The following is a 23870-nucleotide window of genomic DNA, read 5'->3' as shown; positions in this document are numbered from 1 at the left end:
AAGATTTTATGCATTAATTTGAGAGAGACAGAGAAAGGGTATGAGTAGTGGGGAGGGGCAGAGGGAGAGGGAGAAGCAGACTCCCTGTGGAGCAGGGAGCCCGATGTGGGACTTGATCCAGGACCCTGGGATTATGACCCCAGCCAAAGGCAGGCACTTAACCGACTGAGCCACCCGGGCATCCCTTTTAAGTCATGATTGTATCTGGCGATGAGAACACTTTTTTTTCTCACAAGAGCTGTCTATCTTTTGAAACTTAAGTGCAATCAAGCAAATGTTACTCACTCACTTATAAAATAATTTGAACATAATATGCAAGTGAAAATGCTAGCCTAGACTCGCAAAAAATTGAAACAAAAACAAAGGTACTAATGGGGCAGTTAGCCTTCCAAGACTCCTGCAGACTTTGGAAAGGAGAACTATCCAACATAAATGGCTAGATAAACAAAATATTTTACCTTTTTAAATTTTGAACCATAGGAAACCGCTATTTTTCCAGGCCCCCAAGTAGTCAAAAACATTACTTTGACATTTGGCCGAAATACCTATCAATAGATGGATGGATGGATGATTGATTCTTTTTACTTTTTGAAGATTGGATCCTGACCTTGCTATCCTTATAAGCCTAGCCACCACCCTTTTTAGTCAATATAATAATTCCTTAGGTTGGCCCACCGCTATTTATAGAAAATAAAACAACTTAACAGTAATCGTTTCACCTAACCAAACAGGAAAGACACTTCCAAATGTTTACCATCTGGTATCATCTGAGCTTCTGTGCAAAGAAAATCAACGTGTTTATTGAGCTCCCTCAATTGTTTTGGGGACAGGGTTCTGAACGGCTCTAGAATGTTGTCCTCTGCCAGCCTGTTAGCTTTATGCTGGCATTTCCTGGAAGAGATCAAAATTTGGTGGTGTATAAAATGTTTATTGTGTTTTGCCACTTCTGCTGTCTGGTACATTTAAGCCACAGCTTTGGCACCTGTGTCCTAAAGAAAACAGCTTGCGACATCTACCCAGTGAGGTAAACTGAGGTAAACTGAACAAACATTACTATTGTTGTTTATGGTAGAAGTCCAATAGAACGCAATGAGTGACTGCCAGCTACACATATTTTGGAAGGGCTATTTCAATATAAAAAAAGAAAACTTCTCAAAAACAAAGTTTCCAGTAACAAAAAATATAAATCGAAATACTGTTTCTGGATACAGCTTAGGTTTTATTTTTACAGATTTGATAATAGTTTTTCTTTCTTAAAATGGGCGCCTTTACCCCCGCCCCCCAGAGAGATTTCTTTGGAATCGTACTGCTGGTCACTTTTTTGTTTTAATTAAACTAGAAAAATAGTAATATAAACTTGCCCCAAATTAAAAGAGATTTTTATGTATTCATTTACTTCGTAGAGTAATTGGGAAGATGGATGTTTATCAAGCACTTTATAAAATCAGTTGCTCCTCAAATTTTTAGTAATTACCTAGGTCAACATCCACATGATTCCTTTGGTTTGTAAAGGTTCACGCTGGAGAAAAATCCCCTTTTCTGACCTGTGTTTAGGCTTTCCATCCCTCTCTCGCTATAGGTGACCGGAGCAAATGTATTCTAGCGCTCTAGTTAATTTATAGAAACTAGAATCAATTTCTCTTGTTTCATCATGATTGAACATTTTTCTGAACTCCCGTAAATGAGTAAGAGAAAGTACTACTTATCAGATTGTTTTGTGGAGCATGTGGTTTTGATTATTCTATATTCTTGCTGCTAACTAGTGAAATATGCAACACGTCTCAAGAGAAAACATTTGTAAAACACGGCCTATGAGCACCCAGCAGCAATGGATAATTGCTGAGGCTTTATTTTGCGCTAGCAGCCCTCTCACAGTCCTCTCTCTCCAACAGCCCCTGAGAACACAGAGATGTGCTTGGGTGTCTGAGATGTCTTCTGGGGTCCCACATCCTAGGACCTGGAGGACACCGTTTCCAGGGACACTCACTCTGCCCTAGCAGCCAACAGTCACCCAGAAATTCCCCGCAGAGCTCAGGACCTCAATGAGGTTGTTCAGGCATGGACCCAGGGTACCTCGACACCCTCCATCTGGCAACGTCCAGGACCCCTCTCCCCTCCAGTGTTAACAGGATCTGGAGATGGGCATTTAAAGAGAGAGATCTTCCCCACTGCTGCCATCTCTATCCACTGAACATAGAGATGGGAAACCCCGTGGAAGAGGACTCATTTAACCATATTATCTTCCCAGGTCCCGCAGCAGGGACATACACGAGAACCGCAAAGTCACTGGCAGAAGTGAGCGTGCAAACACGAAGGCCCGTGAGTTACCGATGCTGATGGCATCCCAATCATCCCGAAGGAATGACCCTATTTTTCTGACCTTATATGGGCGACCTTATAAAAATGTCATTTACCTCTCTTTTATAAAGGGGTAATTACAATTAAAAGTGTGAATGGAGACAGGAAGATGGGATGACCAGTGTCCCCTCCTCCAGGCTGGAGCTGAGGAAACAAAGGGAGGAAATTCAGGAAGACAGACGGTGGAGGCTGGAGCTCCCACCTGGGCGTCACTCGCCCTCACTTACCAAGGTCCATGCTCTTTGAGGCTTTCAGATTCATTGACTCGGGCTGCCTGGCCGGTGTCACAGATCTGAAATGGATGTGCTGATCTGGAAAATACGCCGCCGAATCTACCCCAGAGCTGTGGAAAGAAGCCATATGCTGTCCTTCGATTAAGAATTAAAAAAAAGAAAAAAATCTTTTTTTTCTTTTGGTAAAGGAAGCCGTTCCCATTTTGAACCCAGCCCCTCCTCCTCCCCTCTCCAGCTCCCAACCGTGTCTTTTCAACCGATTCTGGAATCTTGGGTGGCTTTTATGAGATGGAGCGACTCTATTTTTCTGTATTTTATCACACTCTACAATTTAAATAAAATATTCTCTGGCTAATATCATGTTTTCCTCTTCACTGGTTTCTGCTAATTGGGATCCTGCTGTACCATATATAACTTCAAATGGGGAAGCCAGGCCTGGAAGGAACTGGCATTTCAAAGGAGGTCAGCAGATTCGCAGAGCCTGGAAGCAGGGTTAGGAGATCTCTGAGGGCTAAGCATGTCCTTCCTTTAAGAACAAGTGAAAGCTTGGGTCCTTTAGAGAAGACCATCTTGCGGAAAGACTGCTGGCTGTGGTGGCTTGTTTCTGACTTTATTTAGGCCCATTTCCTAAAACTAATGTCCATACTGAGCAAATAGTCCACTCATTCATAACACGAAAAGGAAAGAACAAAAAAAGCACCAGATACATTAAATGTCTGTTAATGGGCTTCCCAGTACTTGCAGTCAATCTCAGAGAATTCTATTTCTGCTAAATATTTTATTTATTTGACTTGAAGATGGAGGGGATTATACAAGGGAATTGCAGGCAATGCCTGATTTCTTGGTCTAGAAATAAATCATATTTTTAAATTTCATAAATCAAATTACAGCTGCTTTCTCCCCTCGTATTCTCATATATTGAGAAAGTTAATATGGGGACTCATTTTAGCATAACTTTATTCTAGTTTTAAATACAGGAATTTCTGGTAAATCTCAAAGGACTCAGGTTGAGGTTTTCGAACAGTTGGGATTTCACATGGTCAACACTAAAACAACCATAAAAAAAAATGAACTACGATGAATGAGAACCCTTTGAAAATGTACAGGGGATCTCCATTTCTTAAGCAAATATACCAAAATAAGTTTCATCTTTTCTTAAAACTCATTAATTCTGCACATTCAATATTGCCTTACAGTGATATTAAAATTAAAATGCAGCAATCATAACACTGCTGAGTAAATGAATCTCCGTTTCTGTAACATGGTGGGGCTTAAGGAAGTACCCAGGATCTGCAGCCGAGGACAGAGCTTGGGAGCCCAGATGTCAGAGCCTCGCTGTTTAGTTCTCCATCCTGGCTCTGTCCCTGACTAGCTGTGGGACCCACGCACGTTACTGAACCTCTCTGTGTGTCCATTTTCTGATGCATGAAATGGGTCTAACTCCACTTCTTACTTCATGGGGTTCTTAAGAGACAAAATGAATTTGTAAAGTAAAAATAAAAAGACTTATAAAGTTGGGAATAGATTGTGGCACAGAGTAAATGCCATTAGATGCATTTAGGAAAAAACTAAGCAGGTAAATATATAGACTATCAATTTTTGCTTTTCAAGTCATCTATATAATTTTTTCCAGTCTCTTCTCTTTCTCTTTTTTGTCAGGGTCTCGGTAGACCTGGGACTAAGAACCCTTCCCTCCTTCTATTTATTTTAAAATTTTTTCCTTTCTCTTTAACAAATATTATTCATTTATTTGAAACTGCGATAAGGCTGACATGCAATGTTCTATTAGTTTCAGGTATACAACATAGTGACTCCTACAGGTTTATGTCTTCTGCTATGCTCAGCACGAGTAGAGCTAAGGGTAATGTGCGGCAATGACTGGGAGCCTGGGCTAGAGAGCAATGTGGTACTTGTCCCCACAAGACAGTGTTAGGTTGTATAAAGTTGTACGAAAGGAAGTTATGGTATATGCTCACAGTAGTGCCTAGAACACAGTGACAGCTCAATAAAAGGGAGCTATTAAATCTCTTCTTTATTTCTGTACGTTAGAGAGGTCCTGAGACACTCTTCAGTGAAGAACTTATACATGGTTTCATGAAAATTTCTCAAGAAGTTCAAATCTACTCATTATAAACTTTTTTGGGGGGGTGGTAGGGCTTCCTCCTAGGTATCTGGCTTATATTTTCAATAGCTAAAACCAGTGCCATATATGAAGTAAATTAGATGTGGTAGGGAGTGATGACAAAGTACACCAATTGTGAGCAAAACTCACAACAGGCCTGGCCTAATAGCAACGCTCTGATTGTTTTGGCCCATTTTAAAGAAGAATTCTGAGAGGCAACTGTGAACACGAGCTTCCCCCTGAGCCTTGATGTTTTGGAAGGACTTGCCTTTAAATGTGTTATTCAACCTTTATTTGCACTTAGTTTCACACCCTTTGATCTCTTGCGATGATGTGGTTTTAGTGTCAGAGGGCCTCCTGGCCTTCATAGGATCCGAGAATTTAAGAGCCGGAAGGCATTAAAGGTCACCTTATCCAACTTTTCATCTTGTAGATAAGACACTGGGGCCCAAAGAGGAGGCTGCTGTTCCAAGGTCACACAGCTGGCCAGTGGCAAAGTGAAGACCAGAGACTGTGGTTTCTTTATATTGCCTTTCTCAGAGCCACCGAAGCTTTAGCTAAAATGGCGGCCAGCCTGTGGCACAGGTGCTGCTGCTGCTGACTCCAAGGTCATCAAAACATTCCCTTTTTGGGCAGAGTCACTCCCCCCTCTGACACTGCTTGCATTTTAGCTTAGCTTTGTGCTTCAGTGCTACACACCATGAAACAAAAGGAAAGCAAAGAGTTAACCCAAACAGATGCCCCGTGTTACACTGAAAGCCACTGGGGAAGTGGTTTAGGACCAACAAGAATATTCCTCATTAAAACTTTGGTTGTACTGCAGTTAAAGAGCTCTGCTCAAGGGAGACTATGGGAACCTACCCAACTGAGGAACACATTGGTTAACCCAAATTACTGTCTTATTTTACCAAACTAGGCATTAATTGACAAATTAAATACAAGAACTCAAGTTTTTTGAGACTCTTGGGAAACAACAATTCCCATCCCCATTTAAAACAGAAAATCTAAGTGGCAAAGCCCTCCATGTTACAGCAGGTAAGGATCTCTCTAAATAGAGTATATTTTTTTGGTATAAATGTTTACATATAATGAAGGCTGATCAAAGAATTAAAAACTGCTTTCTAAAAATGAATGTAATAAATGTTCGTGTGTGTGTGTGTGTGTGTGTGTGGGTGGGTGTATACACACTATACATACCTGAATATACCCATTAAATTGGTGATAGTGATTTACACATCTGTTGCCATTGCTTTGACCACATGTACGTTTTGAAACCTTTAAGAGAAGGGCCCATTTTGCCATGGTACAAAATAAGAGATAAGGCAAGATAAGGCTGATCTTTAAGAGGGAAGTATAATATGAGAAATTATAGGGTTAGAGCCCACACTGTGCGCATTGGCTACATGAACTCATACAGGACATCTAAATAATGAAGTGTAGTATTGAATTAGTGTGAAAATATCTTAGACATGTGAGACTAGAAAGACCCTTTGTAATTTTACACGGCATACTGGATATTTTTGGAGGGAAAGGGTGACACAATGATTAACTATAAAATCTGACATGTTTTAATTTTGAAGAAAGTTAGCATGTGCTCATGGCTGAGTGGGCCACCGTGGAGGCTGTGGGAAGCTACAAGATGACAGCAGGCCAAAGACACGTTTTAGATAAAGGCCACGTTTTCAGCATGAACAACCAGGGAATCTATCAAACAGAAATGATACTCAATGTCAAATTATGCTGCATAATGAATAAATAAAGGTAGCAGGAAACATATGCCAGTGTCCTGAATGCAGTGACAAATCAGGAATGTGAAAGACATGTAAGACCCAGCCATGAATGTTCAAGGACAACTGTCAGAAATCAAAAGGAAGGAGAAGAAGATTTTGAGAGGTAGGGAAAAAAAAAACACACAAAAAACACAAAACCCAAAAAACCCTGAAGTCTCAGGTGTCCATCCATGCATAGGCTTTGGCAATTGGCTACTCTGAGTGAGAGTAGATGCAGAAAGGAAGGGAGGGAGGGGAGAGACGGACCCAGTGAGCCCAGAGCGAGTGGAGAGGAAAAAATATGAACACATAGGGAATTCAACATATTCTGTTTCCAATTTGCCTTAAACCCTCCCTGAGATATAACAGTAGGAAATATATTTCTTCTATATTTATTTTTCATTTAGAAACATATATTCTAAACTTCTGTCCAATAATTGGTGACATAATACTACAAGTAACTTCAGTAAATTCTGATGTCATTTTGGTTCAAGGTAGGGGCATGAAGTACGACCACATTTGCGTCTCACTTCTCATGCAAGAGTTGTTTAGTTGTTTTCTGTCTCACCAGGCTGGCTACATCCCTAAAGCACCACTTTTCCCTTTTAGAGGGCTTTTACTTTTTTTTTTTTTTTTAAAGCCAGGCAGCCAGCTTCCCTTGCTCAACCCTCCTGGCTCCCTTCCAACCCTTCCTCCACCCCAAGTTCCACATATCTGACCCACCCCCGCTGCTGCTGCTGGTTACCTAGGCAACGCAACAGCTTGCAGGATGGCACAGGTCATGAGATCTCAAGGGGAAGACTCTCAAAGCTTTACATTTGCTCCTTCCTTCTCAAAAATGTCTTTGGCTCTGCCCCTTCCTCTCCGGCCATGCTGTTCCTCTCTCCACTCTTGCCAGCCCTCTCCTTTCTTGCCAGTCCCCAGACTGTCCTTATTTATGGCTTTCCCTATCCACAACTGAACTCACTCAAACTGATACTGTCATCCTCACCTCCCGCCACGCCCTCTCCCCCACCCCCACCCCCCGCCGCCCAAAATCTGTGGAGGCACTGAAGAAGCCAAAAAGGCCATTGCTAATTCCTGATAACTCCATCTCTGCAATATCTCTGATGCCCTCTCTCCCCTGAAGAGGTTTCTCATCTGAAAGCTTCTCCCCACCCTCCCCAGAACACATCCTTAGTACCTTTCACCGCTACTGCCCTAGAAAATGTCCAAAGAGTCTCTGGTTTCCAGCAGACATTAACCTTTCTCCACCTCCCTAATGCCTGTTGCACACGACTAAAACCCAGGTCTTATCATGCTCTCTGCTGAAACTCTACCACAAGGTTTGACCATCTAATGAAGGAAGTCTGTATTTATCTTTGCATTCTGCATTCCAGCATCTGACCAGTGAGCCATGATACAAGTTGCCCAAATCGACTTCCTTTCCCAGCTGCCACGCTGTTCCTTCTACCCTTCCCTCTCTCTGAAATTCCCCTCCTTCCTGGGCTTTTCTCATGTCTACCTCCAATTCATACTTTGTGGTTTAGCTGAAACATCACTTTTCCCATAACATTTCCCCTGATTCCTCTATCTGGAAGCATTCTACTCCATCTTGGATGTCCAGAGCATTTTCTCAATACCTCCTGGTAAATATCACTTTGTACCCTGTGTGCTAGTTGTCATTTTTACCCCCTGGCCTACCATCTTCTTGAGAGTTGGGTTTATATCTGATTCATCCTTGTATTATCCCAACACTTTTGCATGTATACACAGGATAACGGTAAAATAGAATGAATGAAATTATTTTCTTAATGCATTTTGTTATGGCTGACAAACTGCTATTTTTGATTCAGGTTTGAGGCTGGCAATGGAAGTGAATGGACAAAATTAAATATGTCCACATTTTCTTTCAAGAAACCCCTAGAAAACTGATCTAGAACATTAGTGTCATTATCCATCCAGTTGGTGAAATTGTATTTGAGTCAGATAGCTGACTTCAAAAATGTAGGAATCAGGGAGAGCTAAATATAGATAGGCTTTCAGCTAATAGAGTTAGCTATACGCTTTTTGTGTTGCTTTATTTTTAGCAGATTGCAATAAAAAAGCATAATAGGAATGACACCAGCATTGCTGCAGGAAAAATGGAAAAATTTCACAGGATTATCCTGGGACATAGAATGGAATAAAATACACAGTTTTTAACAGCCATAATAAATACAGAAAATAGCAAAGGGACAAGTTAATGATTTTTAAAACTCATCAGAAGAACAAAATCTATGAATGCCACTAGTCAGATGGTGTGTATACTTAGTAAATCTCTCTCTCTCATGCTTGTGAGATTCTAAAAATTATTGATTTTTTTGGTTTCTATTACACAGTGGATATAATATTGGGCACTCTTTTCAATATTTTAGATTATATATGGTGTTGCTTTAATTTTTAGATTCCATTAACTTTCTTGGAACATTTTAAAATACCTTTAGGGTTTGCCAATTACAAACAAAACAACAACAACAACAACAACTAAGCTTTATAGCCTCTCAGTTTTGTTTTATTCCTTCCTATAGAACCTTTTGAGTTCTCTGGTTTTTCAACATGATAAAAGAAAGTTCAACCATTTTCTTAAATATTTTATAATACATGATGAATCTTAAATTCCAGGAAGCAAAACATGAACACTCTCAACTATTAATTTTAGCTATCAGAAGTTTTCACTGAAAAGGACTTATAGATGCTATGAGATTTCCATTCTGGAAAGAAATAGAGTTAAAATCAGGCTGCGGGGTTTTCCCAGAAACACCATAATGGGGAACCTTTACGATCTATCATTTTATCAATACCTGTGGCTGTAATCTTCAAGGCCCAATTCCAGAACGGGATGTGGTGGTGGTGAAGGCGGGACCTCAGGATCTGCCCACCCGTCACTGGGAAGCAACAGCACTAAAAAACAAAGAACCAATGAAGCTGTGGTCAGTGGGAGGCGGAACTGTTGATGCCCGTTTGCTTTCAGTCCATCTCACAGATGTAATTTTCACCAACACATAAACCAACCTGAAGTCAATAAGTCCTCCTACAGAACTGATTCAGGATTGGTATGGGAGCCAATGCAGCCCTATATGAGGAAATCTGAGCCCACTAATAGGTTCTACACTGGTGACCTGCCAGCAACCCACGGCAAGTCAGGATCCTGCATCTCAGATATCTTCTCCCACCTACGGAAGGCTGACAGTCGCTCCTGACGTGTGTTCTGCGGAAGATTAACAAAGCCATCTCTTTCATGCCTTCACGATTTTGTAAACAAGACTCTCTCACGAATAGGCTGGATTATGTGGTGACTGTGGCGTCACCTTGGTGACAAAAAGTACTTAAAAAATGAGATACTTTAGATTTACTCACCATTTCTAGATGGTAGAGGGGTAAAAATACTCTTTTTGCATCTGAGCTACAGTGGAAAGATGGGGGTTTGAGGCCTTGGAAGCAAAAATCTAGGGTCAGACCTGGTTTTCTCACCTACATAATGTGTTCATTTTTTTCAATCTATTCTACTCTGGAAGAAATAGACATGTATCCTGAAACTTACTACGACCAATAAGGAGCGGGCTTGTTGAGATCTTTCGTAGAGCAGACACTGTGCTAAGCATTATGTACATTATGTCATCTAAAGCTTGTCCTTATTACCCGCACTAACGAATGTATGAAAAGCCTGAGAGAGTGGCCTGGGAGAGTCGAGTTCGTGTAGCGAGGCCACCATGTCTCCATCATGGCTCCCACTGCTGTGGGAACTTGGCCCAACTATTAACTTCTCTGAGCCTCAGTTTTTAAAATCTGTAAGGTGGGGTTGAGAATAGCTTCATTAGAGGAATATAAGGAGTATAGAAGACTGTGCATATTCACACAGATTTAGAAATGCAAAGCGCTAATAAGCAACTAAAAGATTATCCTTCTATACCGCCTAAACTCTACTGTGTATCTGTTACGGTGAGAGATTTGGTAACATGTGGACCCTATTTGTTCTTGATTGCTGGAACAGGAGAAAAGTGTCTATCCCTATGAGATGCTGCTGGTAACAGAAGCCGCTTGACTTGTCCACACACCAGGTATGATGGTTACTTTTACAGTTAACTTGACTCAGCCCAGGTTACCCAGATAATGAATCATATATTATTCTGGGTATTTCCAGGACAGTGCTTTTTGGGTAAGCTTAGCATTAAAAACAGTAGACAGAATAAAGTAGACTGTCCCCCCATAATGTGGGTGAACCTCATCCCATCTGTTGAAGGCCTGAGTAGAACCAAAATGCTGACCCTCCTCTGAGTAGGAGAGAATTCTTCCTGTCTGCCTCTCTTCAAACTGAGACACTAGGTTCTTCCTGCCCTTGTACTCAAACAGATATATTGACTCTTCCTGGGTCTCGAGTCAGCGCTCAGGGTGGGACTGCTCCGTTGGCTCTGGTTGGTCTCTAGCTTTTCTCATTCATCTCGCAGACGTTGGGACTTGCCTGGCTCCATTCTCACGTGAGCCAATTCCTTACAATAAGTCTCATTATATTATATGAGTTATTATATCTTATTATGTATATGTCATATATGTTATATATTTTATATTATACACTATAATATATATTATTATATGATGTACAATATAATGTCTATTATACTTTAAATACATATGACTACAAATACATCCCATTGGTTGTTCTATAGAGAACCCTGCTCAAAGCTCTGCCCCAGGGACTAGTAGAAAATGGAGGTAATTCTGGCAGTGCTGACACATCCCTGGGTTGGAGGCTGGAAGCAGGAGATCTGAGAGGCAGGGTGACCAAGGTACAGAAGCACAGCAAGCAAAGGCAATCGATACTGTCCTCCTGCACTGCCTCCCACCCAAGTAATCTAGTGATTTGGTAATATAGCAGCAGTCAGGCAGCCAGAGAAAAAGAACAGAAAAATACACCATAAACTAGAGAAAAGGCACATACTGGGACAACATTCCCACTGGCTGTCATCTCTCTACCCGCAACTTCTTAGCCCGTCTTTCACACTGGTGATGTAGCTGTGATCATGTAACTTGGCCTCCCAGAAACATTTCAGGTGCACACAATAGCTTAGAGCATAAAGGTCTCTGCCTCGGCAGGCAACATCAGCTCCTTATCACCCTTAGCTACCCAGGACTACTTACTGTTCCCCAACCACCAGCCTGGGCTTTCCTGCCTCAGTGTGTTTGCTTACGTAACCGCAAAATCCACTCGCATCCATCAAAGTCCCACCCTTCTCTCAAGATCCACCTCAATATTTTTAGGGCCGTGGCAGAAGAGTACCAGCGCTCACTCTGTGTTCCTCCTTTCTTTCTGCACATACAGACCCAATTTCCCAGCCTTCTTTGTGCCTATATTTGTTCTTGCCAATAGCAGGTGAGTTGCTCTGGACATTGACATCCCCAGTGTCAGTGGTTACGAAAGGGTACATTCTCTCCACTTATCCCATCACCCAGCGGCAAGCAGGAGTAGAGGAGTCTCTAGAAAATGGCCCAGAAGGACAGAAGGAGCCCAGGTCCCTTCATCACTGCATGGAGCACAGTGCCCATCCTCCTTCTACCACGCCTCATTGGCTACGATTAAGATAAAAAAAATACTTTTGCTGTCTTTATCCACTGACATTTGGGGTTTATCCATTACCGTTATGGAAAATTATTCCATTTATAACATTTCTCACATGCTGCTTCTGCAATGAGCTATTGATCTATCATCTATGTATCTAGACCTATTTCTTACTGGACTACAGAGAAACTCCTCCTTGCCCTCCCTCTCCTTTCCCTCCTCCTCCCCAGATTCTTCAAGTTTTATTACAATTGTTACTTCTACATTTTTTTAGGGAGAGAGAAAGAGAGAGAGAGAGAAAGTGCACTGGGGGGTAGGGCAGAGGGAGAGGGAGACAAGCAGACTCCTTGCTGAGCAGGGAGCCTGACATGGGGCTCGATCCCAGGACCCCAAGATCACAACCTGACCTGAAATCAAGAGTCAGGTGCTTAAGTGACTGAGCCACCCAGGTGCCTCTGTTACCTTTAATTTTTATTTCATCCACATGAACAATATTTTTTAAGTATCTATAGGTACAGAGGCAAATATCTTCTTTGTTGATTCTTTGTTCTTGGTACATTTTTAAACAATGGTATAAGGAATCGTTTTTCTCATGGCCCAAACATCTCTATTAACCCTCTATCAGTGCGAAAATGTGGAACTCCTTTCTCCAAAAAATAATATTTCTGGATTTCACCACACGGACAAGGTTAAGTCTTGATGGCCGTCCTGTATATTTGCCTGGGAAAACTGACAGCGCACCCTCCAGTAACTGCTTCATTCACGACCCAATGACCCTGATTTTAATCATTTTTTATTTTTCTTACTTGTTTTATAGACTCTATCCTGCTAGGGCCAGATCAGAAAAGAAGAGTGAAAGAGATTGCAACTTAAGACAAGGGCTCACTAGGCTATGGCCCTGGTCCAAAACAAGCCCGCCATCTGGTTTTATACATAAAGTTTCATTGAGTTACACTCATTCATTTACACACTGTCCATGGCTGCTTTTGGATTACGGCGGCAGAGCTGAAGAGCTGAGACAGAGATCCCTTGGCCTGCAAAGCCTAACATACTTACTAGCTGGCCTTTTACAGATAAATTTTAATGACTCCGGATTTAGATTTTTTGTTTTAATTGATAAAAATGTTAAAGCCTATTATTGAGGGCTAGCACAGCAATTGTATTCTTTTTTGAATCGCTGATGGTGTATTCTGCACAATGGAGGCATCCAATAAACATCAGGCAAATTGAAAAGTATAATTCAATTTCTGATCACCACTCCACAGGGAGTGTCTTACGTGCTACAGAGGGGTGGACATGAGCTGGTTCCCCAGAGAAGGCACATTAGGAATAATTATACATTATGTGTCTGCCCAAAGGATCCAAGGGAACATGGATCCAGTGAGATGGGACACACAACCAAAGGGGCTTGATTTGGGGTGGGGACGGAAGTCCTACAGGAGCCCTCCCTGGGTGATGAGCCTGGGCAGACTTAGGGCAATGGGTGACTTACACATGGTGCTAGGGTGCAGCTGAGCTGAAAGGCGGAGGGCAAGCAGGGGTGGAGCAAAAAAGGGGGAGATGAGAGCAATGAAAAGAGAACTAATAAACCAGAGGCAAATGATGCTTATTACTATTACTTAACCATTATGTAGCCAGGGGTGAGATCCACCATCAAAATTCTTCAGAAAATACAGTGTTGGTAATTTGTATTCTTTATTAACACTTAAATGCTTAATAGGATTTTATAAGTAAACCTTTGGGACACAGCCCCCATCCTGACCCCTGGCCATCTTGGGGCACCACACTCATTCTACTGCAGGCACTGCTAGCAATTCTCCAACACAAATGTGAATTTTCTGGTGTTACAATTTCTACAAACGTTAGTTCTAAAAATGCCTTTTCCATGGAACAGCTTGACAGGAGTATGTGTGTATATATATAAAAAAAAAACCAAAGAACTGTGGGTGGCATGTACTATTATTACAAAAATAGATGGAACCCCGCATATCAACATTGGGTTTTTAAATATACAAAGGAAAGGAAAAAGGGAAGAAAAAAAGAACTGAATGTTTTGGCTGTAACAGTTCCTTTCCTCACTAGACATTACATTTTGTCAACTCAATCTTGCTTTTCTGAAGGGGCTCCTTAAAAAACCTGGTCGTGTTGAGTCAACACTCAGGTTTCAGGAGAAACCTCTTGCTACTTCGTTTGCATCTGAAACTCAAAAGCTCTCAATGGTTCACAACATTTTAAATGTTTTGAATATGAAAACGAGATGGTGATCAGGATGTTCTTCTACAGCCTCCTGTTTACAAATTCTATTATATATATTTTTATCTCTAAGTGAATAGGCTTACATAAAAGTAAGAAAATTTCATCTACTGCTCTTATGATTAAAATTTAATGAGTCTAATGCCTTGATAGGTCGAATTCTTGGATATACAAGGAATTCTTCAATATACAAGGAAATAACAGCAACAGATTTTTCCTGCTTTAAAAAAAATAATGTTCGATGCAATCCCTGCTTGGAAAAAACTGGATTTTTTTTTTTTTTTTTTTTTGGTCACTTTGGAAAACTGACATGAGGAAAGGAAGTAAAGCAGGAAGCTTGCAGATAGCTGACCTGTATGGTTTTTCACTGGTGTAAAAAGTTGTTCTATCTGGAGGTAAGTCTCAAGAGAAAGAGAACAGATTAGAGACTCACAGTGGTTGTCTGGGGCCACATATACCCAAAGGACGTAGCTGATCAGTGGAAATACAAACTCAGAACATTCTATTGACATTTCAAAGTATTATGACGTTTTGTTTTTAGCATGTGCTTTGACTGGACTCTATTATTTGAATTGTTTTTTCCTGTATATATCCTCACACTTCAACTAGTTCTATAATTTCATAATTTTGGCCTCTCCTGTCCCTTCTAGAGATAGTGTCCCATTTCCTTGAGTATCTCAGTGTCCTCTAAAAATAGTCTGTATAATTATCACTCCAGCATCAATATTTTATAGTTATTAAAAATGAGGGGCATCTGGCTGGCATACTTGGTGGAGCATTTGACTCTTGCTCTCAGGGTTGTGGATCTGAGCCCCACAATGGGTGTAGAATTACTTAAAAAATAAAATCTTTAATAAAAAAAATGAAACAAGATAGGGGATAATGTACCCACTACTCCTTTGGATGTCACTGGTATAATTAGGAATAAAACCCTGAACTTGAATTGTCACTGTATCACACGTTTCTTGAGAATAAAATGCCAATCAAATTATGTAAAGCCTAGATATTTTAATACACATGGCAATGTTCTTGATCATCATATGGGCATGGTTGAGAGAAGGCTGGTCTAGTATGTGGAAAACTTGCTGTTCCTTCCCCAGATTCTCCTGCTACTGTGATTTAAGGTCTTGGAAAGAGATCTCGCTTTGTCAAGACAAATTTTAATTTCTAAAGAAGACAAGAAAAGACAAGAGTATTTCTTTATCTGACACAAAGTCAAGTGAGCCTTTAATCACAGTTTTGGTATCAGGTGAAAGGACTTCAACAATTTCAAGGGACCAACGTAAGACAGGGTCCATGCTGTGGTTTAGGGAATGAACTTGAATCAGAGAGATAGGGGCTGAATCCAGGCTCTGCGTGGATTAAGTATGTGGTCTTGGGTTAATTATTTACTCTCTGTTTCTTCATCTGTAAGACGAAGATAATAGTATTACCCACTTCCAGTGTGCATGTAAATTGCTTAACACAGAACCTAACAGACAGTAAACACTTAATAAATAAACGGTCACAGCTGTTGCTGCTACTCCCACTAAAATGGATGAAGTCAGAGAAAAAGACAACGTCCATTCTGATGAAACAATTCTCAAGGAATTGGAGATGTACAAGCCTGTTTTGATGGAATTAACTCAGAGTTTCGAACTTGTTTCCATGTAGTTTAAATTCAGGTAACATGTTAAATGTGAAAAAGGGACAGATTACATAAATAGTACCTGTGTTCAAAGGCTCACTATGGAACCACTGAATGTGATGATGTAAAATCCTCAGTGACATAGTGAGATGGTCATAATGTGTTATTAATTAAAAGAGCAATTTCCTAAACATTATATATATTTCATTTTCACTTCATCTTACATATGCATATTTGCATGAAGGAAAGATTTGAAATACAGATGTAAAAATGTTATCGATTAGTATCTTTGATAGTTAGAAGGATGAATAAGTAATATTAAATTTTCTTTTTATTGCTTTTCCCTAAATTTTCTGCAATGAATATGTATTGCCTTTGCAATACAAAAAACTTAAAGTTATTTTTTAAAAAAGGACATTCAGGGAAATAAAAAAAATTTTTTTTCTTGGTGACCTACAGTATGATTTTTTAAAAACAAAGTCCAAATGTTTTATATCCAGAGCTCTACTAGTACCGGAAAATAAGGGAAAGACAACATAGTGAGGGAATAATAAGAACATTCCAACTGTTACAGGATGGTCTCATTCATGGTATTTACCACACTCTTCCTAGAACCCGTGAATCATGCAATGACCGCCTTACGGTTTAATACTGGTCTGCACCTTTTTTTTTTTAAGTTTAATAGTTATTTACATTTGGTAACTTTCAATAATGGAAAGATTGTTAAAAAAAAATAACAGTTTGCCATTTTGTTTCTCCATGCTGCCATTTTGTTTTCGTTTGGTTTGTTTTACACATAATCCTCCGTGTTTGGGGCAGCAAACACAGAAACTGTCACTTAAACTGGAGGCGATGCCAGGAATCTGCTTCACAACTTCTGAGTCAGCTCTCCCACCCATCATCTCCCCGTGTTCATGACTCAGAGGAACAAAGCCTGCACTTGGTCTAATTAACTTCCCTTTGTCCTTTAAAAAAAATATATAGTCTTGTGTTTTCTCCAGCCATTTGCAGCAGATGGAAATGGACAGACTCTTACCTTTCTGTTTGTCCTGCGAACTGTAAGTGCCGAAGGGATGCAATGAGCTGTTATCATTTCTCCTGGAGGTGGTTATAGTGTTTTGACAATTCTCAAAGCATGGCTTAGAAAATGCCCCGCACTCTGCAGGCTCCTAAGGAATGAAAATAAAAAATTACATTTGTTTTAATATGTTCAAACTTGGTCCATGAAAGCAAAGTAGGAGAATGATCAGTTTATGAATGAGCTCCCAAAAGTCTACTGCATATACCCGCTCAACTGGAAAATCAAAATGGCCCTATCAGTTAAGACATCTTCGAATGTGGGATACAAAAAATACTGACAACGTGATGCTAAGGACTGGGACGACTCGTAGCCAGCACCAAAGAGGATTAACTTTATCATTCTTTTCCCCCCACTTACAACTGGCTTCTTTCAAATTTTTTCCATCTGGGAATACAGCTTGTGGCAGTGTCAACACAAGAAGAACGGTTCACGCCAAGGGTGTTTTTCTGCCAACCAGCTGGTTCCTCTCCCTCTCCCTCAGCGACTAAGTGCATATGCTCTAGGACAAGTCAGAACCTAAGCAGGTTTGCCACTCAAACGCCAGGAGTGTATCCTGCTGTGGACACCAGGTCTGCTGGCCAGAAGCTAAAACAAACTCGGTAACAATGTCAGACAGGGGTTCTCCTGAGCTTCCCCCCCTACTTTTTGATGTTTTTCCCTCCTGTTTGGCTGTGGGCAGCCTTCCAACAAATTCACAGTGTCCTCAAAATGGCTGTATCCAGAGTAACATGCCCACAAACCATGTTACAGAGGTGTGAAGAGGGAGCTGAGAGGGGCCAGTTCTGGAGAGCTCCAGGTGTCTGTTCGAGAGGATGGAGACACACAGAACTGGGTTCTGCTCTTGCTCAGGTTATGTGTCTTTCTCACAGATTTCAAGGAAGTCACATGGACGCCATCTCACCAGTGTGCCCTTGACCATGTGTGAGAGGAGCAGGATGCAAAGAGAAACAGAGATCCCATTGCCAAAGCTCTTTACTTCAGAGCAAAGCATTTGGCCTGAATAATTTTATTATACCTTCCTCTCACTTACAAAAACTCAGTATCCTGCTAAACAAAATATTTAAAACATTCAATTTATACATTCTTAATAATTAAAATGTTTCAGCTGCTGAAGGTCTCTTAGCTTCTTGTCGAGGCTTGTAACACTTTTCCCACACGTAGTGTTACCCTCTGCCTCTGTACTGTTAGTCAAACCAGACTCGGCCAACAAATCCTAAATTAAAGCCCGAGCCTCAGCAGGCAGGAGAGGTAGGACTTACTTCACCTAGCCTTGTGCTTCAACAACAAGAACCAAAAAAAAAAAAAAAAAAAAAAAATCTGCTTTCCCAGCTCTTTGATAAATGACACCATCGATATCCCAACAACTGATCAGTAACCAGCCTAATTAAAGTATTCAGCTTGTAAAATAGAGCCGTCATGGAGCTCTCCATTAGTGTCCCAGCCAATAAAAAATATAATGGATTTTTAAACATAATCTGCTTCTACCTAGATGAGCTTGTAGGGAGGAGGGAAATGTTTTGGGGGGAGGGGGAAGAAAAAAAACAGGTCATAACCCATTTTTAATACTAAGTCTCTAGGCTCAAATAGAATTACAATTGAACTTCAAGCTCGCCCTTTGAAAAACATGTTTCTGTTTAAAATGATTTTGATTCAATCAAGGATTCATTATGTATTCTTCACGAGGTCCTCATCAAAACTGTTTACGTATCTTGTACATCTGGGTAATGTGGGAAAATACTCCAACAACTATATATTTTGACTTTCCTTAAGTAGCTCCTTCAATTTTTTTTTTTTATATCAATATAATGTTCAAGTAACCATTTTGGTATTCTCGCCAAATCTAACTAATTGATTTGCCTGAATGTATGAGCAGTGCTGATACCTTTTTCTCAGGTATGCTGCTTTTTTATTGTGCCTGAGGGTGACTGCTTCTCCACAGGGGACACAGCAAGAGCAGGAGGGCACGACATATGCTTTGACACAGCAAAAACACAGAACTGGGAGAGAAATAGCTGCAGACGGTTTTTCTGTTTTTTTGGATTTTTTTCCAATTTAATAAAGATGAGCTGTACATCAGCAGGGGCTGTCTTCATAAGAAAAAAATGTTCTTTAATCTTCCTGGGTACCACAGAGATTCCCGAGAGCTGAGAGCATCAAGTGCCTGCTCATTCCCCATGGAAAGCATGTAAATATTAGGGAAACTAAAAAGGGACCTTTTGCTTAAATATCTTCATCAAAATTGGGGGCACCTGGGTAGCTCAGTGGGCTAAGCCTCTGCCTTTGGCTCAGGTCATGATCTCAGGGTCTGGATCAAGCCCCGCATTGTGCTCTTTGCTGGATGGGGAGCCTGCTTCCCCACCCCCTCTCTCTCTTGCCTGCCTCTCTGCCTACTGTGATCTCTGTCAAATAAATAAATAAAATCTTTAAAAAAAATTGCTTGTCATCCCATTTCTTAATTCCCAATTAATTTCCTAGTGAACTACATTAGTAAGACACTTCCGAGGATGGGCAACACACTGAAAGTTTAGTACTTTCTTCTGATGGAATAATTGTCAACCCACCTCAGAGTGGGAGACCAGAAACTCGTGCAGTGAAGAAGAATGTAAATGATGAAACGTCACAACTAGAGGAGCCCAAATACAGAATGCTTACCCACCAGGCACACACCCATTTTAGAGAAAGACATGAAATTAGGGAAGGGGAGAGATGGCAGACATAATTCTTAACAACCTTGTTCATTTTTTCTTTCTTTCTCTTCTTTTTCCCTTAACTCTTGCTATTGGCACAGGAATGGTACTCTACAGCAGTGCCTTCCAGACTTTCCTCTTAGTTGAAATATCTTTGTTCCAAGAAATCTTAAGGGACACATAATACACAGATGCACAGAGGGGTGGCTTAGGGGCCCACGGGCCATCCTTCACACCTTCACATCCTTCACACCAACGGGGTACCATGAATCCCAAGGCTCTAGGGTAGGAATTAAATTAAACCAGAAAGGAGCCAATTCCACCATGGATGGGAGCATTAGATAAGGGTTTTATAACTATGTACATAAGTAAAATCCATTAAATATTCATGGAAGCCTCTCTGTCACTTAAGCAGACACAAATGTTGAAAACGAGTTAGCTCATTATATATAGTCTCCAGTAATTGGCCAATTTACATTTATTTAACATTTACAAGGTTATGTACAGAAGAGTAAAAAGGTACAGTTACTCTCTTCCAATAGCTGATAATATAACAAAGTGAGATCTAGTTTATAATTTTACTACTTCAGCTGACCCTCTCAGATAAAGGAGGTCTCAGAGGCAGCTTTTATTCATTCATTCGACAATATTTACTAAGTGTCTACTGTGTGCTGGGAAATGAGGATACAGTAAGGGATAAAATAGACAACAGTATCTGTCATCAGCAAGTTCCGAGCACTCAGCTAGGTGTGTCTTCACATAGCCAGAAAATGGACAATCTGGGAGTTTCACTCAAGTAATCCAAAACTTTAGAGCCTAAGCTTTTAACTACTGTGAAAAATAGTAGAAGGTAGTTGAAACTCAATTTGAAAAGTCCTTTTTTTGGGATGCCTGAGTGGCTCAGTGGGTTAAAGCCTCTGCCTTCGGCTTGGGCCCTGATCCCAGGGTCCTGGTCTTGAGCCCCGCATCGGGCTCTCTGCTCAGCGGGGAGCCTGCTTCCTCCTCTCTCTCTGCCCGTCTCTCTGCTTACTTGTGATCTCTGTCTGTCAAATAAATAAATAAAATCTTAAAAAAAAAAAAATCCTTTTTAAATTTTGAGTTGAACATATTATTAAAACTAATATTTTATATTAGTGTTTTGTTAACAGTATTCTATGTTAACTCTGCATATTATTGTATTACACAAACATTACTTGTCCTCAGAGAATATCTGTGCGATGCGCTCACGTTTTTCTTAACTCTAAACTGTGATCAACCGTTTTCTTCTTACTTTTTCTTAAAATAATCTTTTTAAAGATTTTATTTATTTGACAGAGAGAGATCACAAGTAGGCAGAGAGGCAGACAGAGAGAAAGGGAGAAGCAGGCTCCCTGCCAAGCAGCGAGCCCTATGCGGGACTCGATCCCAGGACACTCGGATCCTGATCTGAGCTGAAGGCAGAGGCTTAACCCATTGAGCCACCCAGGCACCCCTTCTTAAAATATTTTTAAGAGCATTTAATAATTATTTTTCATATATAAAAGAAAATAACATTTTAGGAATATTTTACAATATTATAAATATATCAATACACTTTATAATTTAATACTATAATTGTGTAATATAAATATAATTGTATATAACTGAAATGTTTAGGGATATCAGCAATCAAGAATACTTTATGCTTACACTTCATGTGTAGGCAGAAATATTTCTTGCGTTAAAAAAATCCATAAAAATCATGATAAAATACTGCAAAAATACTTATTTAATTAAAAACATTTATTTAATAACATGAAGCAAGGAGCTTGCTTAATAAATCAAGTTTTAAATTAGTTAAGTTCCAGGTCTTTATTATCTACGTGCACATTGTGGGGGAAAACACACTGCACTATAACAGTCTTTACACTAAGCACTGTATACCTCTGATTAAGAACTTTCTAAAGTATGGACTCTATAAGCACATCAATCAAAAAAGTATTTAAAGATGCTATATAGTTTAATAGTTTACTATATGAATGAAGTCCAAAGTCTAGAAATTTCTGGGGGGACAAAAAACTAGAAAATAAGGACCTGTTAGATTTGATAAATTACTTACTTGATATGTACATATTTATACCTTCTAGTTATACCTATAATATACCACGTGTTTGCCACCTAAATCCATCAGAGCTCTTCTGGGGCATATTTTCCCAGTTTCAGGATCAGTATGATACTAAGTTATGGAACTCCGCATATTTTAGGTGGCCATTTGGGCAATTTGCTGAGGGAACCAAAGATTTGTGTCACCTCCAGTGGTCTCTCTGGTCTCCGCAGAATCACCAACTGGATCATCCCTCGAATGTTTCCTTCCATGGACATCGATCGCCTCAGTGTCTCCATAGCTTCGTGGTTGGACTTTCCCAAAAGAGATTCCCCGTTAACGGCAATCAGCTGGTCATTCATCCGCAGACGACCATCCTAGGGCAGAGGAAAAAAATGTATGAAACAGAGAAAAGTATGGTGATGATGGACGACTGTTTCAGGACAAGTTCAAGTTTAGAAAGAAAAAAAAAAGGAAGAAGAAGAAGAAAAACCCCCAGCCATTAGGAATGATTTATTTTCTATGGCACAACAAGTTTCTGGAGCTTATCAAATAGTCACAAATAGTAACAATAATGAAGTGTGTGAAAGTATGTTTTTGAAATCTCAGAGTCCCAAGCTGCAATAATTTAGACATTTGTGTAATATCTCCTACCTAAATCTTTGGCAAGCATGCTAACCTAGCCTGATTCTGCCATTTTCTGTGGCAGGGACCATGGAAAGTGGGTTTGGAAGCAAAAGGAAGTGGTCACATCACTTGAAACAAGGGTTTGCATTTGCAGGCACAGAGAGACTTTATGCTTATATGTTCCATGTTCGACTGTGGTGATAAGTCCCCTAGAAATTACCGCTAGCTCTGGGAGTTGCTAGTCTGCTGGTCTGCAAAACAACACAGAGGTGTGCAGTGAAGGACCAATTTGCTATGGTGTCTTCTGGCAGAAAAAGCACGACAAAGGAGACTGTCAAGGCCTGTTTGCAAGGAGGCTCTGACTGATGAGTAATTTTACCCAGAATCTTCAGGAAATCACGTACTACAAAGTGCACAGAAGCCCGACATGTGGCTTGGCAGCCTGGACCCCCGTCTAAATCACTTCTAGGCACTAGTTCTCTTCAGCCAGAAGCATCACACAAGCTAGAGACTACAGCAGCAGCTAACAAACTGGGGTACAAGCTCTGCCAACCAAAGAATGTGGGGGGACCACAGTGCCTCTCCCCCTCAGGCAGCCTCGAGGGAAAAATCCTCAAAATACTGACAGTCAGATTGAGGACATGCCTTAGACCTGTTTCCACACTATGGTGGGAAGTCCTCACTATGAGTCACAGGTGCAGGTGCGGTTTTTGGAATGTTATGATGTGGGGTTATGCCTGGGTGGCCCAGTGGTTAAGTGTCTGCCTTCAGTTCAGGTCATGATCCTGGGGTCCTGGGATTGAGCCCCACATTGGGCTCCCTGCTCAGCAGGGAGTCTGCTTCTCCCCCTACCCCTCTGCCCCTACCTCCACTCGTGCTCTCTCTCTAATACATAAATCTTAAAAAAAAAAAAAAGGAATATTATGATGCTGCTTAACAGAATAAACTTAACAGAAATGCCAGTAGGTTTGTATGACAAATTACCTTCCTAGAGAATTCCTCCATAAATTATCTCTAGTGATTCTCACAGAACTCCAGACTAGCACAATGCTTTTATTCACATTATAGATAAGGAAACTGAGGCAGAGAAGGGCTGCAACTTGGCCAGGTCACAAAAGCAAACCAGAGACACATTGACCCCAGTTCTGACATCATGCTCTTTGGCTCTGCAGTCTCCCTACTAGAATTCTCTTTGTTACCTGGTCTCTAGACTACGACTGTACAACTCTAAATTAGGAGAGGAATATACGGAAGAGTTTTTATAGTAGTAAATATCGGGGATCCATGTTCAAGTTAGGAGAATAAAATACAAAAGAATAACACTTCCCTAAGAAATGAGAAAACCGGGCATACAAAGAACAATAGGACCAACTGGGCAGCTTTGGGGGAGAAATCCTGTGGATAAATTAATAAACTTTGACTAATTCAGTAGCAGATGGTCAGAGGAAGTTTTCCCGCCGACAACAGGGGGAAGGG

At 40.6% G+C, this 23870-nt stretch overlaps 1 protein-coding gene across 4 annotated transcripts in view; it reads right to left on the bottom strand.

Annotated features, from left to right (window-relative positions):
- The window catches only part of LOC111141102 (par-3 family cell polarity regulator beta), a 1027371-nt gene that overhangs the window by 393464 nt on the left and 610037 nt on the right, over nt 1-23870 (bottom strand). For all 4 annotated transcript variants that reach the window (XM_022493436.1, XM_022493462.1, XM_022493453.1 and 1 more), the window contains 4 exons: nt 21974-22144; nt 16974-17106; nt 9305-9404; nt 2586-2701 (listed from right to left, as the gene is read on the bottom strand). In XM_022493436.1, coding sequence (XP_022349144.1) covers nt 2586-2701; nt 9305-9404; nt 16974-17106; nt 21974-22144 — 520 coding nt within the window. The remainder of the gene's footprint in view (nt 1-2585; nt 2702-9304; nt 9405-16973; nt 17107-21973; nt 22145-23870) is intronic.

Source organism: Enhydra lutris, unplaced genomic scaffold, assembly GCF_002288905.1.
Source record: "Enhydra lutris kenyoni isolate GAN:26980312 unplaced genomic scaffold, ASM228890v2 scaffoldscaffold1, whole genome shotgun sequence".
Lineage (NCBI taxonomy): Eukaryota > Metazoa > Chordata > Mammalia > Carnivora > Mustelidae > Enhydra > Enhydra lutris.
The sequence above is the reverse complement of the archived record's forward strand: the minus strand, read 5'-3'. Positions and strand labels throughout refer to the sequence as shown.